At 34.8% G+C, this 15,946-nt stretch overlaps 1 protein-coding gene across 1 annotated transcript; it reads right to left on the reverse strand.

Annotated features, from left to right (window-relative positions):
• Nucleotides 1-1,261: 1,261 nt before the first annotated feature.
• Nucleotides 1,262-4,698, reverse strand: LOC109184103. Its single transcript, XM_019334147.1, has 4 exons — nucleotides 4,242-4,698; nucleotides 2,927-4,132; nucleotides 1,695-2,848; nucleotides 1,262-1,300 (listed from the first exon to the last, which is right to left on the reverse strand). The coding sequence occupies exons 1-4, from the start codon at nucleotides 4,696-4,698 to the stop codon at nucleotides 1,262-1,264; spliced, it is 2,856 nt and encodes a 951-aa protein (XP_019189692.1).
• Nucleotides 4,699-15,946: the final 11,248 nt, after the last annotated feature.

Below are 15,946 nucleotides of genomic sequence, written 5' to 3' on the forward strand. Positions count from 1 at the left end.
TGGCTGCCTTGTTCATACTTTTTTTTACAATCATGGAGATTTGAAGGCAGCCCCAAAATCATTAAATCACACAGCATGGATATTACCTGAAACACATCACACAGCAGACCTATTAGTAAGGGACGAAATATCCTCATCATTAAGCACCATGGCTTTTGTAAGTGTATACCTTTCCCATCTCCTTGTGCATCTGCTCCTTCATCTCCTCAGTATCATCCTCCACAGAAACCAATAGTCTAATATTGGAAATTAGATAAAGAAATAGAAAAGAAACCAAACATGAATATATAGTAGTAATTGAACAAAAAAAAAAAAAAAAAAAAAAAAAAAAAAAAAAAAAAAAAAAAAAAAAAAACTGAATAATTAGTAGATAATATAGGTGAGAATAGAAATGTTTCCAGAAAATTATGCTTCCAATTTTGTCAGTCCACATGCATAATCCAGTAAAAATCTCAATACAATTGTCAAAAAAAAAAAAAAAAAAGATGTGCAGGTGTTCTCATCGTAATCTTCAAGCAACTGTGTTTTATCAATACTGAGATGGCAGGTAGCAGGTGTTCTCACTGTAATCTTCAAGCAACTGTGTTTAATCAATACTGAGATGACATAGTATCTTTGCCCAGATTTTTGGTTCTTTGTTTGCGTCTTTTCAGGTGGTTCAAACTGGAGAGATATATAGAGGCTGAAATTTGTTTTTCAATTTTGAATATTGTCTTGGAACTATGAATGCTGCTTGAAACGTTTCGAGACCCAAGATTACATTCAATAGATTATTTTTTCAAAGCATTTTCTCGTATATAGATGTGTAATAGCCGTAGATATATATATCTGTATCTTTATATACGTAAATAAATGTAGATTATAGGTTAGCTTCTCAATGTAATTAGAACTCTTTGACTATTAGAAGTCTTTATTTACATCGGTAATAGACTATTAGCCATAATTAATTCGACTATTGAGTTATCTTATTAAAACGACGCCGGTTGGTGTGGGCGGGAAAATGTTTTAGGCCAAAAGTTACTGCTTTATTATAATGATAGACTAGTAGTTGCACCCGTGCGATGCACGGCCATGTTATTATGGTGAAATATATTAAAAATTGTTTTATTCATGATATATGGTCAATAAGGTTATAGACGTCACAAATACACAAAATATAATATTTTATTGATAAATAAATAAAACAATTACAAATTATTAAAGATTTCTTTATATACTACATTTTGAGTCTTGTTTAGAAGACCTCTAGATTCCCCACAAATTAAGACCTTAAGACCATCTGGATTACTGACCCGAGAGACTGCAACATATAATTGGCCATGATTAAAAACAGGTTTTTTCAATAACAAACCAACATGTGAAAGCGTCTGACCTTGACTTTTGTTGATTGTCATTGCATATGATAACATAAGAGGGAACTGCTTTCTTTGAAACTTGAATGGAAGTCTTGGGTCTGAAGGAGTCAAAGATAGCCTTGGTATCAAAACCTTTGTACCTGCGTTATTGCCAGCTATGATTTTCCCCTCAATAACATGATTTCCCAATTGTGTTACTATTAACCTTGTACCATTGCACAATCCCATTGCGTGATCTATATTTCTCAACAGCATAACTGGAGTTCCAATTTTCAGCGTCAAAGAGTGGTTTGGTACACCTGAGCACCTCAAGCTATTTAAAAATTATGTTGTGTGTACCTGAGATTGCATATCAAAGTTTGCCTCAGCCTTGCAAACAGAATCACAACTCAAATATGTTCTTGATGCAGCTTCATTAATACCATTCATGTATTCATTGACCTCGTCAACAACATCTAATGTTGGAGCTAATATAGCTCTATTCTCTAATTGTCTTTCATCTATGTTCCCAGAACGGTATTCAGGGAATGTGCTTTCAACAATTTGTCTGATAGGATCAACCTCATTTTCTAATACAATTGAAGACGGTATTATTATATTGCAATCAACATCGTTGTCTTCACCAAGATTACCATCACCTAAATCCGCAATCCACTTGGAAAAACGATCTAACTTCTCAACATCGTTTTCATTAGTAACACCCCGCAATCTTAAATTCTTTGTTAGACGAAGAACTTCACAATTATTCCACAAGTAAGATGAATTAATGCTGGCTTGTATTATATCTTGCCTAGTACCTTTCAGAATAACGGGTAGAATTTGTCTAAAGTCTCCACCCAACACCACTGTTTTCCCTCCAAATGTCATTGTTGAGCTCCTTGAATTCTTGAAACGCATTAAATCTCTCATTGTTCGATCCAATGCTTCAAAGCAATGTTTGTGCATCATCGGAGCTTCATCCCAAATTATTAATTTGGATTTGATTATCAATTCAGCAAGTGGACTGCCTTGCTTGATGTTGCAAGTGGAATCTTCATTAACACCAATAGGTATAGCAAACCTGGAGTGTGCAGTCCTACCTCCAGGTAGCAGCAACGAAGCTATACCGCTTGATGCTATGTTTAGAACGACCTCGCCTTTGGACCGTAAAGCTGCTGAAATTGTCTTCCACAAAAATGTTTTTCCTGTTCCACCGTAACCATAAACGAAATACATTCCACCTCGCTCAGTTTCAACATCTCCCATCGCCTTATTGTATATGAGTAGCTGTTCATCAGTTAGTTTCGGATGCAACGAATTATGTTGATGCATTAGAGCTTCCCTATCATATGACATCTCCTCTAACAACAACCTGTTACCACAAAACCAATCATTGTATCCATCTAGCATTGGCATAGGTGGGTAATCTGATAGAGATTTGTTCCAAGCATTCAACAATTTCTCTATTTCAAGCAACGCAAAATTCTTTTTTTGAGATTCATTCATACTTAAATCTACAAAATAAATCAAAAAATGTAAGATGTAATGGTTTTAAAAACGGATATGAATAATAATATTAAAATAAATGTTACCTGAGACTGAGAGGTTCCTTCTAGAAATATATCCAGCATCATCTGATAAGTATTGCCAAACCATCTCCCAAACATTTTCTGGTTTGGACATCGAACTGGATGTCAAAAGGGTAACAAACAACTTTCGTAGTGAACTTGTTGCTGCCTCAGTGATTGCATCAACATACTCTTTATCATCTTCGATTAATCCGCGGGCATAACACGCATCTCTAAATGAATTGTATTGAACACCATCGACCTTTTTAATCTCATCAAATGAAGTCGGTCCACGAACTATATTAAGTAAACACCTAAGATAAAAGATCTCACCAGTATTTGGTGGCACATAAAAGATTCGCCCAATTGCCCAATTTCTTTGCCTAGGTTGCCATTCTCTTTTATCATTCTTCCAAACAAATTTGGTTGGCATCTGTGAATAAGTCAACTGCCTCCCTGCTGCGTACTTTTTATTAGCCTCAAACCAGGCAGTAAACATGCTTTGAGCTACTGTTGGTCGATTTACAACATCATTGACCAAATCGTCGTCATGAAATATTATTGATTGCTCATTGGGAAGATGGAAACTCAATCGCTCAACAGATGGATTCCTAAATTGTATGTCAAAACCAAAAATCCTCCACGCAGCCTCAGGGGGTGAAATATATCTACAGTCATAGTACATCTTGATTTCATCTACAATTTTTCCAGTAGATTCTTCAACCCCACTGTTGTAGAATTCAGCTGTGACCCTATTATTACCTTTGTTGACGTACTTGAATAAGTACTTTATTGATCTAGATTGGTTGCACCACTCCACATTAATATGAGCCTTGTACTTCATAAGCAAATGTCTATTGTGTGGAACAACATATCTACTATCAAGGTCAATCCCATTCTTCCGTATTGTACGACCATTATCTCGACGCCGATAGATTGGATATCCATCGAAATCCACTATTGAGTTTTCAACAATTTTTTTGGGGAAGAATTTAGAGCACATACCATTTATCATGCAAGGTGAGTTCTTCCTCGCTGCACCACATGGACCGTGAATCATAAATTCTTCTACAGCTTTATAATACTCAGGGTCGCACAATTGACTTGGAATCTCAGCAGATATGATCATGTCAATATCTTTAGGATTAGGGTAAGAGCTACTCTTGCTCAAGAATATCAAAATGTGAGCATGTGGCAATCCCCTTTTCTGAAATTCAATGGTGTAAATTACTGCAAATACAAAGATGGTGAAATTAGACCCCTTAAAAATTGTCAATTATTTTAAGTATACGTAACAATGAAATATATTCGGTAATATTTATAAAATCACATAAATTACCTGCATCCACAAGTCCAAAAATCTTCTCCTTCTTAATGTCTTTTATGAGTGCATTTAATTTCATTTTAAACACACGGCATACTATATCTGGCCTATCTTCAGGTTTGAGTTTCCTTGGTTGTAAAAATCTTTCAATCTCAGGCCACTTAGGATTACACGTGAATGTAATAAATAGACTTGGATACCCGATCCATCTACAAATCGTCATTGCATCTTGGTAATTTTGCACCATATATCTTGCACCTCCGGTAAAACTCGACGGCAAAATAATCTTCTCCTTCTTAATGTCTTTTATGAGTGCATTTAATTTCATTTTAAACACACGGCATACTATATCTGGCCTATCTTCAGGTTTGAGTTTCCTTGGTTGTAAAAATCTTTCAATCTCAGGCCACTTAGGATTACACGTGAATGTAATAAATAGACTTGGATACCAGATCCATCTACAAATCGTCATTGCATCTTGGTAATTTTACACCATATATCTTGCACCTCCGGTAAAACTCGACGGCAAAATAATCTTCTCCTTCTTAATGTCTTTTATGAGTGCATTTAATTTCATTTTAAACACACGGCATACTATATCTGGCCTATCTTCAGGTTTGAGTTTCCTTGGTTGTAAAAATCTTTCAATCTCAGGCCACTTAGGATTACACGTGAATGTAATAAATAGACTTGGATACCAGATCCATCTACAAATCGTCATTGCATCTTGGTAATTTTGCACCATATATCTTGCACCTCCGGTAAAACTCGATGGCAAAATAATGCGCTTTCCTTGGGAAGTAGGATCTACCTCACCACGTGTTAACGCATCTGTCAAACATTTGTATGATTCACACCGAAGTGACTTTTGATGAGACCTAATATAAACCAAGCGTCCTGATTCTATCATGGTATAAGCATCAACCAAATATTGTTGAAACAACCGTCTAGCATATAGCAATGTTGACATTTCATTGAACCTATATTGCAAACGGAATGAAAAATACTCTCTTGGGCTAAGTTTACTCCTTGCATTTGAACTCCGGCCTTCGACAGTAGTAAACTGTATATCGTCTCTGTATCCGTCCTCACCATAAGGAAATAGTAGTGGGTACTGCAGTTCGAGATATGCTGGATTTAATTCAGTGATTCTTTGAAAATGACCAGCTTTAGACTCCACCAATATATCTCTTTCTCCTATGTTTGGATCTAAATCACCAACAATCAATGCCGCCACCTCCCCAACCTGTGGCAAGTTATATGTCCTTGCATCCTTGCTCCTTTTACCAATGAGTTTGATTTTAATATCAGCTCTATGATTACTTTCCATCTCTGTTTTCGCCATTCGAAAACTCTTGACCAAAACATTATTTTCATCCAGTGCATCCTTGATGTCTTTCACAATTTCACGATGCATTGTATTCGTTGACTCATCTCCCCTGTTTGAACGAGACAAACCCATACAATTTCATAATCTATTTTATATAAAAAATGATGTTCATTTATTTAAATTAAAGAAGCGTACATAACTTACCCAAGTACAGTTAGACGATTTTCTATCTCATTTTGAGTATCGTAAATATACAATTGAGCAAACTTTGGTCTTTCACCAGATTGTGGTAGTAAACTACCCATTAAGTGAAAGTTTTGACCATGTAACCTAAAAGTCGGCGGTGCACTACCATTGTTGACAGTCCTGTCAATTTTTCCACCCATGGAAGTAAAGCAAAACATATTGTTGAAGGACCGAATGTTCTTCAAGAAATGGGTACTCTTTTGATCCTGGTTAAAGAACAACTGCCTGATTGCCATAGGTGGAATATTAGGATGCGGCAACTTTATCTTTCCATGACTGCAACATAGTGAATATTTCGGATTTCGAACACCGCTAGATTTATTAACTCGCTCCTCTAACCAAAACATAGCTCCACAGTGATCGCACGAGTACGTTTGATCACCAAGATCACTGTAATAATCTAAAAAAAAAAACAAATGTTATTACTATGGTAAAATAATAAAGGTTATTAATCGTACCTATACTCACCATTAACATTTGTAGAGTTTGATGGTGTATCCTGGACCACACTATTAAAAGCTGACATCAAACCACGTTGCATTGAAACCTTTGGTGATGAGGTATTGTAATCCACAACGCACGATCTTGTTGTTTGAACTATAAGATGAAAACAAACGTTATTATTCATAAAGCAATTTATATAAATTCACTTTTTTAAAAAGAATTAACTTCATCTAGGGATGTTACCATTTGTTAGAATATGCAAAGGCCCTCGACTTTCATTGGACACCATAGGGGTACTTTCGAGCACGTTAGATTGCGATGTCATTGATTGAGTAATATTTTGTAAAACTATTAAAAAAAAATTTGTTTTAAATCTCAAATTAAAATTCCAAATATAGTATAGTAAATGCTTAAAGATATATAATTTATTGTAGAAAATTGTTTAGAAAGACCTCCAATTTGTCCATTGGCAAAACGCTTTTTAGTTTGAGATGTTGAATTAACACATGTAAGCTGAGATCTATCACTTGCCGTTTGTATTGCAACTGAACACTCTAAACAACAAAATTACAAAAAGCACACATTAATATATATAATATAAATAATTAAAATAAAAGGTACTATACCATAGTACCGACATTGCATTTAAAATGAAAGGACTAACCATCGATCAAAGTTACTTTCGGTGTGTTGAATGTTGCATTTTCTGTCCAATAAGACAATAAATTAAAGAATTACTAATAAAGCAATCAAGACAATTACATGTGTTACATTAAATAAACTAAATTACCGCAAAAATAAAAGGGCTATATATGTAACATCCCTAATTCAAATACTCTAAACACAACACGTAACGTTTTCATGACAAATCTAAATATCGTCCTATATAAATAAGCATATCCTCTAATATAAGCATATTAACCATATTTAACAATAAAACATATCAAGAAAATTGAAAAAACTTACAAATTTGTATAGATATATAACGTCTCATACCATTGTATACGTTGAAAGATTGTTTTGAAAGACATCCACACTGTGTCCCAGTAAGACGGCTCCAATTTTGAGGTGTTGCATTAACACATGTAAGCTGAAATCTACCACTTGACAATTCTACTGCAATTGAACACTCTAAACAAAAAAAATTACAAAATGCTAACATTAATATAGGAAGATAATATAAATACTTTAAATTAAATGTACTATATCATAGCACCGACATTGCAATTAGAAAGAAAGTAATTACCACCAATCGCAATTCGTTTCGGCGTGTTGAATGTTCCAATTTCCGTACCATCATTTTCTGTCATAAAAACAATAAAGATATTATAACCAATAAAATACATAAGTACTAATATAATTATAGATGTAGATATAGTTAATCCAATGATTACATAAAATATATTATTTATAAACTATTTTACTTAACAAAAATTAAAATATATATGTTTATTTAACAAAATTGATTTAACAAAAATTATAATTTAACAAAAATTACAATTAAATACTATCTTTTAAATACAATAAACACCATACATAAGATTGATTTAACAAAAATGAACATCGTACTATATAAAGAAGCATATATACATAATAAGCATATTAAACTAATATATTCCACTACCTACATAGAATTTAACCATAAATAAGAATTATATATATATATATATATATATATATATATATATATATATATATATATACCAATAAGAAAAATAAAAAGGATCGAAGTGTCCAGAAGTCTCACTTCTGGACACCATCCGATCATCACTCCCACTGTCTACGCATCGTCTTCTCTCTACGATGTCATCAGTCTGTCTATCTCTCGCTATCTCTCTCTATCTATCTATGTAATCCAGATGTTTTAGACGTTAATGGCGTCTGAATTTGGAATCGCCCTTATAAACGAAACTCGTTCTTGATTAGATCGCAGCCTATACTGTGATTGGCTTCGAGAGAGAGATAGAAGAGGGCGAAACCCTAGATCTACTGAGATGCTTGGTTGTTTCTACGGATGCAACCTAGATTAACCTAGATCTGTATTACATAGCTATGGATGTACGCAGCAGGGCTATTTTACAATCGCGTCAACATTCTTAGTAGGGTTTCTTTTCATGGAGCTAAACAATCGGATGAAGGTAAGTATTTTTTGTACTCAATCTTACTGAATCTTTACTATTTTTGCCCAAAAAATCTAGATGTAAATCGATTTTCAATTCGAATTATGTATGCTAAACTGTATGTTTGTATAGTTAGGGTTTTAACCTAAGTAATTTAGCAACTTAGTGTTATCTGTTGAACTTGATTGTTATTAATTTGCAGTTTCTAATGTTTAGCTTTCCTATAATTACCAATAAACATGAATTTTTAACTTACCCCTACTATATTGTTATCCTTGTTCGACAGATTTGAAATCAGCACTTTAAATTCATACAGATTTGAGATAAGGTTATACAGTTTGTAATTGCAAGATAAAAAAAGTTCAATATGAATAGGAGAATAAAATCTTTTCATGATTCAGAAACTGTGACAGTAATAGACGTTTTGATGAATGTTGATCAGTAGTGTACCTTTATTTGAAATTGTATCCTTCCTTTTGGAGCCGATGACAGTTGATTTAGTTAACTTCCTCATTGATTTGAACTGCTTAATGTTTGGTAAGTGTTTTTCTGACAGTAGTGAGTTTAGTTGAAAATGAATTGTGTACTCTGCATTTAAATGTGAATATCTGAGTGTATGTGAGGGTAAAACATTAAAGAAAAATAAAATTCCCTAGAATTTTGCTGTTCCTTTATTAATGATTACTTCTATTGGGAAGCAGAAAAGACACATATTGAAAAGATAGGATTTATTCCCAGCATTAATCCTGCCCTATGTTGAAATTAAGTTTTGATTTCAATAATCACCTAATTAGTATATGTGTATTTTGTTTTACAATTTTAGATCCAATCCTCTTTTTGAATCTCAGTTTATTTGATTTATTATTTTCTGTTTTTGAATAGACTTCAATTCTGTTTGAATTCTCAGATTACTCAGATTATAACATTTGTTTTCAAGGAAATGACACATGATGATATGAATTTCTGATGCCATTAGATTTCAGAGTTTCCATTACCATTAAGTGTACTATTAAACCTTTTGGAGAGGAAAAAATTTCACTACTGGAGAACCACTTTAGTTGATATCTTGAATTTCACTACTGCCAAATACCACAAATGAAGGCGTTATGGTGTACACACTTACCGGGCTATCCGAGCGGTAAAGATTTCACAAGCTTGACAACAATTTCCATTAGTAGTTTACAATCTGTTTATCTAACATCTGTAATTTATAAACTATCTGTCGCTTTGAATCAAATAAAGGGTGCAACCTGTGTAATCTGAGAACAGATCATTTTTAGTCCCTAAATCATTAGAGGAAAACAATTACTGTGTATCTCGTAGTTTTGTTAGCATCTAAATGGTGGTATACTTCTGATAACTATAACGCTGAGTTCAATTTTAATTCTATTTCTTTATTGAAGCTTTTATTCGAGTATTTGATTGAGAATTAGGATTTCCATATATGAGAAGAGTTTACTTCATATTGTTATCTGATTAAGACACTACAGAACTACTTAAGCGAGCTGACATGTTTTGTATTCTGTCTCAATGGTTTGGTTTGAATATATATACTGTATGTTGGCATACTTTGTATAGACTTCATTTTTTAGTACTTGACTGTTTTGATTGGCTAAAATGTTTTGATAAAGATAACTTGACTTTGAAATTTAGTTGTAGTCCTTATTTGAAGTTTTTATTTCAATTATTGATTGAGAAGTAGGAAAAAGAATTGGGTTTGAATTGGATTTGCCTTTATAGAAATTCTTATTTCAATTATTGATTGAGGAGAAGGATTCTATTTTTATAGGAAGATTAAACTACTTAATGTTGTGATCTGATTAAGCCATGACATTTAAATTTGATATTCTAACTGTTTTGTATGATATTATTGGGTTGGTTAAACTTTAAATGTTGGCTGACTTTGTATCTAGTCTATTACAAAATAGTTGACTATTTTAGAATGTCCTGAAAAGATTTTGAAGCTCAACAGGTGATATTGAAGTAAAATATGTGTCTAAGGTACCAAATGGTAATCATAGCTTTATTGTTCAATTAAAAGACAAACACAATTGACACAGTACACTTTTGGAATTGATGTATGTACAGATTCCTTTATTTCAGGTGGAATGAAAGTTCAAGGACCACAACATGAGAATTACTATCCCTGACAGATAAGTACTGAAAATTTGTAAAGCGCAGCACCGAAACTGAAGTTGTAACACAAATAATTTGTAACGCAGTTCGGGCAAACAACCCTAATCTGCGAGGCACTTCTCAATTTGAGAACTTGCCTAAATCCACTAAAAGCTCAATATTTAAAGTACACTGTTTGGAACCTGAGATTACACAATAGAATGATCTTTCCTACCAAACTATTGAAACCTAAACACATGTACTTCTTTCTAGGGGAATTTAGTATCCTATTCTCAAAGACTCTCGTACCTCACAAGATTAATGTTGAATGCTTGAATTCTACAAGAAAGGACAACCCCTATTTATAGTAGTTATTCCTAACAGATTCGTGAATAATAAAGCTATTCCTAATCAGACTAGAACTAAAAACTTCAATAACACTTCCTTTTAGAACTAGTACTCTTCAATAACTACTCCTCTTAGGCTTGGTATTCCTTTATAGATTTGGAATTCCTTTTGCACATAACTTTGACAAAACACTTTGAGTCAACAATCTCCCCCTTTGTCAAATTTTTGGCAAAAACCTTGATCTCATAGTGGCTTGATTTCCTATTCTTCTCCCCCTTAGTTGATTCTTCTCTCCCTAAACTTGATTCCTGGAGTTCTTGGAAAAAAAAAAAACTTTGAAACTTTTATTTGAATGTGTGAGTGAAGAGAATTCTTCACTGTCTCTGTACATTTTACCAATGTGTGGTAAAGTAGATCCACACAGTCACAAAAGTTGAGGATTTGATCATAGATAAGTTCAAGTGGTTTTGGATCTTATATGGGCCCTAAGACATACCCAATCTCTTAAAGAGGCAGAAAAAATGAAACCCATTTTTTTTTTATATATATATATAACCATTGGGAACATCATTTATATATATTTCACAGACTATTAGGCATTGGTCGGTTCAAAGAAGAGACCTAATAATTTTGTCCATTTGTCATCAAATGATCATTTTGGAATCAAGCTTTCCACAAATTGGGAATTGTGTGAAGATTTGTACTGAAAAACAATGGGCCAAGGCTGAAGTCGGTGACCCATTACATGGTTGAAGCCCATTTTTATTGCCTGAATATTCTCTGTGGAAACAACAAAAATCCATCCGACAGCCACGGAATCTCAGATGCCTATTGATTGTATCTCAAAATTAGTCGTACATAAATCAGCTGTTTAGAGCACCTCGTTAGGAATCAGTTCAGCTATGGCTTTCCAATACTGTTTATCAGCTTCTTTATGGAACTTCTCTTGATTCCCTAGCTTCTTTAAAAGCTCAAGTCGGACCAACAAATTAAAGTTTTGGATCTGTAAATCAAACTTCTCCATTCACGCAGGGCAAAGCCCGCCTCATGCATTTCATTTGGAGGAGGAAGCACCGGGCCATCAGAGATGAATATTCCGGTGGAATCTTCTCCGAGATCATATGGATTTCCATTGCCGTTTGAAACCGGAACGGTAGAGGATCCGAAAGTTGGGTGCGGATCCGACCCGAATCCATAGGGATCGGGACTGTGGGCGGATTGAGGAAAGTGCTCAACTGTCACTTCATCGTACTCTCCCGGAAATCCTCCGGCTGATTGGTACGGTGGCGCGTATCCGCCGTAACTGCCGTCATCAAACGGTGGAGGAGCCGTTCTGACATGTTCATCCATGGTAGATACATCGAAGGTGCTGATTTCCCCGTATTCTTTTCTTGATTTTCCGGTGATCCTTCACACCAGGCTCTCTTCTGGGTTGTTGTGGTAGCAAGAAAATGAAGTCACCCGAAGACTCATGTCATTGGCTTCCATGGAGATTATTATAATAACCGGACAGTAACGGGTTTTGATTGGAAATCAGTCTCGTACTTGTATTCATTTATACAAACCCCTCTCGCATTTGGGTGCGCCCCAACTGTTCGACAGAATTTCGGAGTCATTGTAAGTGCAATCCAAACTTCATATTTTGTTCACATATGTCATAGCTCAACTTTATACCCCAATCATGTATATCTGTTACAGTTTTAAGGCTTCATCAATGTTTTTTTTTTTTTTTTGGGATCAAACTTGGAGGTGTGGCAGTATACTCCTTTTATTTTGTGGAAATCTTGTTTCTTTCCTCAAGTCTTTATTGTTTGATTGAGATCTCCCATGATATTTTCCAAAGGATGATTTTTCTGAGTAGAATGACTTTTATCCTTTTCTTCATTTGGCTCTGTTTCTGTTCTGCAATTCTGCATATCATTAGTCAGAGGTGTTGGAACAGTTGTTTCAACAACTCTTGGACTTTTGTCATCATCAGTGGTTATTGTTGGAGTTACATCATCAATGATCACACTGTTTGATGAATAGCCTGGGGATGCTCCTTGGTCATGAAAATTTATGTGTCCCATACGTTGGTGCCATAATTGTGTTTGACTGATGGTTGTCTGTAAACCGGATAGATCACTATCCCATGTGTAGCATTTGTTTGTAGACATTTTTCCCATCATGACACAATCATGATTCTGATTAAACACATTGCAACTGTCACTAGAGAACTCTACTTTGAGTTCATCTTCACAAAGCTGACTTATGCTGATTAGATTTGCTTTTAGGCTTTGTACTAAAAGGGCTTTTGACAACTTAGGCAGCCCATGGACATTCAAGGTACCATTTGCAATAATTTGTCCTTTTCCACCGTCTCCAAAAGTGACATGCCCTTCATTTTTGTACTGGATGTTCTCAAGATTTTTTGAATTTCCAGTCATATGCCTTGAACATCCGCTGTCAAAGTACCATATATCTTGCTCTTTGTTTGTTTTGGAGGTATATGCAACATTTTGGTCTTTTCTTACCCAGATTTTCTTACTATTATTTATGTTCTGTGTTGGCCATACTCTGTTGTTTTGTCTGTAGTAAAGATCATTTTGTCTCTTGTAGCAGTGAGCTTTGATGTGTCCTAGTTTGTGGCAATAGTAGCACCTTATTCTTCTTCGGTGTCGGAAGTGCTGTTGTGACACTTCCTGTGTCTCGGTTTGATGATTCTCACTAGTGTCTGTGCTTGGAGTCCTGGGTCTTTCGATAAGCTCCTTGATTTCTTGTAGTAGTTTAGCTTCTTTGTTTTTGAAGTCTAATAGTTCGTTTTGAGCTTCTTTGTATTGTTTCTCTATTCGTTCTTTTTCATTCTTCAAATAGTGATTATCTTCCATGAGTTCCAAATTTTTCTTGATTATTTGCTCCCACTTGGCATTTAGTTGAGTGTATGCCTCTAGTAACTCTTGCATGTCATCGCTATTGTTGCTTTCATGGCTAGCGGTGAAGGCTACGAAATTTGTGTTGCTGTCATCTTCTTCACTATCTGAGTCATCGCTTAGGGTTGTTATATATGTTTTATTTTTCCTTTTCAAGTATGTGGCACATTCTGATTGGATGTGTCCAAAACCTTTGCATTCATAGCACTGTATTCCTTCTGTATTTGAACTGTCTCTTCTTTTTGAAATAGATTGGTTTTGTCCAGTTGGGAAGTCCCCTTGATTGATTGAAGCACTTTTGTTTCTAAATTTGTTGAATTGTTTGAGAACTCTGTTGAAATTCTTTGTTAGGAGAGCGATTGATTGTTCTATGGTTTCAGTATCAATTTCTGGACTTCCTTTCTGCTTTGATTGGAACGCAATTCCTTTGTCATTATCTTTTCCTTTTTGCAGTATCTCAAGCTCATATGTTTGAAGATTTCCCATTAGATCACTCAGTTTGTAGGTGTTTAGATCTTTATGTTCTTGAATAGCGGTGACTTTCATTTGGAATCTTCCGGGTAGTGAGCGTAGTACCTTTTTGACGATCCTATGTTCGGGTATAGGTTCGCCTAAGTTGAATGCATCTCCGGATATACTTAAAACTCTGGCACTGAATTGGGTGATGCTTTCTTCCTCTTCCATTTTCAGGTTTTCAAATTCAGTTTGTATCATCTGAAGCTTAGATTGTCTTACAGTTGTGTTTCCCTCATGATGATCGCACAATATACTCCACGCAATTTTGGCTATGCGAGTGGAGGCAATCAGTTTGAAGGTATCTTCGCTCACAGCTCCATAGATTGCATTCATTGCCTTCGAGTTGAAGTTATATTCTGTTTTTTCTTCTTCACTCCAGTCAATTTTAGGTTTTATGTTCCCTTTATCATCAACTGGAGTTTTCCATTCGTTTTCTATAGCATTCCAAACACCTTCTCCTTGTGCCAAGATGTATATTTGCATTCTGGCTTTCCAGTAGGAAAAATTCGTGCCAATGAGGGCAGGTGGCCTAGTGCTTGACAGTCCTTCTCTGGGAAACTCCATTAGGATCTTGCTAATAACTTAAGCAGTTTGGCTCTGATACCAATTGAAAATTTGTAAAGCGCAGCACCGAAACTGAAGTTGTAACACAAATAATTTGTAACGCAGTTCGGGCAAACAACCCTAATCTGCGAGGCACTTCTCAATTTGAGAACTTGCCTAAATCCACTAAAAGCTCAATATTTAAAGTACACTGTTTGGAACCTGAGATTACACAATAGAATGATCTTTCCTACCAAACTATTGAAACCTAAACACATGTACTACTTTCTAGGGGAATTTAGTATCCTATTCTCAAAGACTCTCGTACCTCACAAGATTAATGTTGAATGCTTGAATTCTACAAGAAAGGACAACCCCTATTTATAGTAGTTATTCCTAACAGATTCGTGAATAATAAAGCTATTCCTAATCAGACTAGAACTAAAAACTTCAATAACACTTCCTTTTAGAACTAGTACTCTTCAATAACTACTCCTCTTAGGCTTGGCATTCCTTTATAGATTTGGAATTCCTTTTGCACATAACTTTGACAAAACACTTTGAGTCAACAAGTACTTTATATAAATCCACTGCTATTAGCCTTCTTTATCATTCTGTTTCTTGTGCATGCTACCTGATCTCTGCCTGTTTATACCTGCAATGAGTTAGGAAATAGACAAACCATAGTATAAAGCATACAAAAATCATTTATAAAAGTATCATAAGAAAGCACTTATACAAAGTGCATAATGTCTATGGCAAACAATCACCAATCACACATAATATGTACTTAGGAGTACATATTATCAAAATCCAGCTTACAAAAACAATGTCCACCCAAATCACCAATATTCAAACATCTTTGTCCATCATTTAACCACAGAACAGAACATTAATTTTTCTCCTGTTTAACCAAAACAGTCTTTGTTTTCTTTGCATCTCTACTGGCTGAAAATTGATCAAGTAAATTCCTTTTTGATGACACTGGCTCAAGTGGCTCGTCCTGTTCATCCAGCTTTTGCTTCTTAGCCTGAGTAGGATTGGGACTGCTTGCCTCATCACCCGATTCAGATTCCTGTTATAAATAAGAACCAAGAATTAGTTAGACTATGAAGTATCTAGTTTATTCAAATACTTACATCAGACTCG

Source organism: Ipomoea nil, unplaced genomic scaffold (genome assembly GCF_001879475.1).
Source record: "Ipomoea nil cultivar Tokyo-kokei standard unplaced genomic scaffold, Asagao_1.1 scaffold1250, whole genome shotgun sequence".
Taxonomy (NCBI): domain Eukaryota; kingdom Viridiplantae; phylum Streptophyta; class Magnoliopsida; order Solanales; family Convolvulaceae; genus Ipomoea; species Ipomoea nil.